This window comes from Crinia signifera, chromosome 9 (assembly GCF_055691185.1).
Source record: "Crinia signifera chromosome 9, ASM5569118v1, whole genome shotgun sequence".
In the NCBI taxonomy this organism is placed as follows: Eukaryota; Metazoa; Chordata; class Amphibia; order Anura; family Myobatrachidae; genus Crinia; species Crinia signifera.
The window spans coordinates 27404380-27408332 of NC_139225.1; the positions used below are offsets into that span (position 1 = coordinate 27404380).

General features: G+C 45.2%; 1 protein-coding gene across 1 annotated transcript; it reads left to right on the top strand.

Annotated features, from left to right (window-relative positions):
- Positions 1-874: 874 nt before the first annotated feature.
- On the top strand, positions 875-3454 carry LOC146036816 (beta-1,4-galactosyltransferase galt-1-like). Its single transcript, XM_083160686.1, has 2 exons — positions 875-1080; positions 2143-3454. The coding sequence occupies exons 1-2, from the start codon at positions 875-877 to the stop codon at positions 3452-3454; spliced, it is 1518 nt and encodes a 505-aa protein (XP_083016812.1).
- The last annotated feature ends 499 nt before the right edge of the window (positions 3455-3953 follow it).

The window sequence follows — 3953 nt, forward strand, 5'->3', positions numbered from 1 at the left end:
CCCACTTATCCTGCACTCCTTCCAAGTTCTTCCACTCTGCCAAAGAATCCCTTACAGAGTTTCCCATCTCTACAAAATCAGCCTTTCTGAAATCTAACACCTTTGTTTTTGTGTGCGATGAGTCAGTCTTTGTCTTTATTTTGAACCATACTGCTTGATGGTCACTGGATCCCAGATTTTCACCCACATTTATGACAGATATTCTGTCACCATTTGTAAGTATTAATTCTAATATTGTGTCCTTACGAGTGGGCTCCCTCACCAATTGCTGGCGGGATGCTCCTTGCAAGGAATTCAGCATGTCCCTACTTCTGGTGGAACTTGCAACAGGCAGCTCCCAGTTTACATCAGGTAGATTAAAGTCTCCCATGATTATCACCTCTCCTTTTAATGCCATTTTATTGATGTCCTGCAATAGGCTCTTGTATAGTTCCTCTTCCTGACCTGATGGTCTGTAGATCACCCCTATACGAAGAATCGCCTTCTCCCCTGTTTCTATGGTCACCCAAAGGGCCTCCGTTTTTTCTTCAATACTTTGTATTAAGGTAGTCTTTATATATTTTTTCACATTTGTACATGGTACAAATAGAAAAAAAGTGAATCTGAAGAAATAGCGCTCAAAGGTAACTATGCCCCAAGGTGAATAAACCTTGTACAGGTAAAATATAAAACCAGGTGCAACTTGTCAGATGTTACAGGTTGATTGCATATGATGAGAAATGTGGATGATCCAGATTATTCAAATATTTTCCAATTCTCCCCTATTCAACATACAGGGGAGACATAATAGAAAGCAACATGGTGCAGATCACTTTGATTAAAAGCGGTTTTAATGTGGAAAATGCACTTACAAATTAGTGACTTGTTTAAAAGCATGAACAATGTGGCCCCATGCAAGCAGCAGGCATATGATGTAAATGGGTCCTCCTCCAGTATAGGTCCCTTGATCCAGAAGCAAGGGGGCTCAGTCCAGGATTCACCGTCGCCGCACAGCTCTTTTCAGGGAACCACAAGTCAGGATAGTGGGAGAATCACACTTAACGTGTTTCGGAAATTGTTCCTTCGTCAGAAGCGTCACGCGTAAGCATCATGTGTAAGGGGCAAGTATAATGGGGTCTAGTATTTTGTTGCATAATATGTAGAAGTTGTATATGGTGTGGTACACTACACTCAGGGACATGCCCCCTATTGAGTGGCCACACCCCCTTTTCCAGAGCGCACCTTCGGCGCGCGCACAACTACATCCTTTACTTTTTTCGCCAAGGTGGGCCTGTGTACTTTAAACGCCAGGACCTATTTTTAATCCCCATTCCCGCCCTCTCTCTGCTCTCGTCACTCCCTTAGCATGTACACTGGCACCACTAACACCCTCCCCCTCCCAAACCCTCTCATATCAGGGTGCCCCCCCTGTCATTTTCTCCTGGATCCGCCCTTGTCTGCAGCCAGGGCACGATTGCCGGACTGCGGGGAGGTGACGGTGAGCAGTCCTGTGCTCAGGTGGGTCACCTCCTGCCAGGTGCTCAGTCCCTGTTTCACAGCAGGTGCAAGCCAGGACAGCGGTGTGGGTAGGGGACCGGAGCTGCGGGTCGATCATTGCATCCCCTGTGTGTTCTAACTAGCGTAATGAGACGCACAGCATCCCCCTTAGATATATAAAACCTATGCCCTCGCTCATTCCATAGATGTGGGCTCCTGGTTTACACTCAGCAGCCATTTTGTTAACCCGCTCCGTGCTCAAGTCTGACCTGCTCTTACTGTGTATCTTTCATACTTAGCATAATTCTGGGTTTAACCAGTGTAGTGTTCTGAATGAGTGGGATACTCACTGTAGGAGTTTTCACAGGGGTCTACAGATGCGCATATTCTCACATTTGCATGCGCAGACCCTCCTTATTGGCCATGGGAGAAAACCTGGTCTGAATCACCCTCTCTGTTCAGCACTGCAAAACACTTGTGGCACCTTATAAATAAGATGTAATACTAATCTATCAGCCAGAAACAGTACCGCTCTTATATCTCCACTGGTCACATTAACATGTGGCACCATCCACTGGCTGAGTATAAAACAGGTGTGGAAAACAGAGCACGTTCTATACTTTTATCACTTTGCCTTCTCACATGTTTCCTGTGTTTCTCCCCCAGTAACTCATTTCCTGATATGATGACCATCATCACAAGGAAGAAGCTAATATACATGTCTGTCTTACTGACTGCTGCCTTTCTACTGGGATATTATACTAACTCTTTAAACACCCAGTTGGATCACTGGAGATCTCTGTGTATCTGCTGTGAACATAGACTAACCACCGACACTATAACCCCACTGCAAGACAACCGGACATTTATTATAGCCCCTTATTTCAAACCCCGAATAAATGATAAACGCGCAGTCCGTATCCTCGCCATTATCCACCACACAGAAGTGAAGGAGCTGTACTGCTTTTTTTGTTGTACCGTTACCAAATCGGTGAAGGTTTCCCAGGCTCAGATAGACATACACACTGATCGGTTTGAGTTTCCATATGGCACAACGGACCTGGTCTGTATGGAGCCACCAGGCTGCTACGCCGAGTACCTATCTGTCCATACATCTCCTACGGGGAACATGATGCAGTTACCCCTGTTCCAAATACAAAATCTGGACATTGAACCATTCTCTGCCAACTTCACGGTCTGCATTTCCCCCATGTTTGAGAATTATAGTAACATCTTACAGTTCATACAGGCGGTGGAGATGTACCGGATACTGGGGGCACAACGGGTCATGATCTACCTCAATAACTGCAGCCCACAGGTGGAAAAAGTCATTCAGTACTACATTGCAGAAGGTGTTGTGGAGGTGACACCTTGGCCAATTCACCGGTATCTAAGAACGACTCGAGCATGGTACCATTCTATGGATGCCAATGATATTGGGTATTATGGTCAAGTGGCAGCACTCAATGACTGTGTCTATCGGAACATGTACAGGAGTAAGTTTGTGCTGCTTAATGACCTTGATGAAATAATACTGCCAATTAAACATCGGACCTGGGACGTCCTGATGGAAAGTCTCCAACAACAGCACCCAGGAGTTGGGATTTTTCTCTTTGAGAATCACGTGTTCCCTCAAACTGTCACCATTGATGGAAGCTTCTCCAACATCTCATCTTGGCAGAGTTTGCCCGGATACAATATACTGCAGCACGTTCTCCGAGAGCCTAGAGGACCGGGCTATTTAGATAGTGAAAAAATTATTATGGATCCGAGGAAAGTCATTCAGACATCTGTACACACTGTTCTAAAATCTATTGGACATTACAAAATAGTCTCTTCTGAGACAGCCCTGCTTCACCATTGCAGAGCGCCTCGTCAGAACACATCTTTAATAGAAGATAAAACGATTTGGAGATATAACGCTTCATTGATTAGAAACGTTAACAAGGTCCTGAGCCGAATAGATTTGCATCAGTAAGTAAATGATCATTGTAGCCTATGACAGCGGTTCCCAAACTGCATGCCGTAGCTCCCTGGTCTGCTGCGGATCACTTGCAGGGGTGCCTCAGGATGGTGGTCCAGAACCAATTCAAATTATTTATGGTCAATGAAATAGGCAAAATCAGCACTTGTGGCTTCCAATTATAAAATATGTGGGTCCCTCACCACATAACTGTATTGGTATCCGGACTCATGATAGATTGACTCTAGGTTGACAGTCAAAAGGTCAACATGAAAAGGTTGACATGCATTTTTGTACAAAATGTTGAGCCGAAGGGCCAACTACAGTGTGGAGGATGGCAAGCGTAGCGAGCCATGCGAGGGGACGCGGTATACTTAGGCGGTGTCCATGGCGACCTACGTCAACATAGACACAAAAACTATGCAAAACTCATGTTGACATTTTTCATGGCAACCTTTGAATGTTGACCTTTTGACCCTGTTGACCTTATCACTGTCGACCTTTGGACTCTGTC

Bases quoted from the DNA above. Each gene is read 5' to 3' on its own strand.
- LOC146036816 (XM_083160686.1), top strand. From the start codon at position 875: ATGAACAATGTGGCCCCATGCAAGCAGCAGGCATATGATGTAAATGGG. The intron at 1,081-2,142 runs GTAAGCATCATG...TTTCTCCCCCAG, and splicing joins CTTCGTCAGAAGCGTCACGC to TAACTCATTTCCTGATATGA.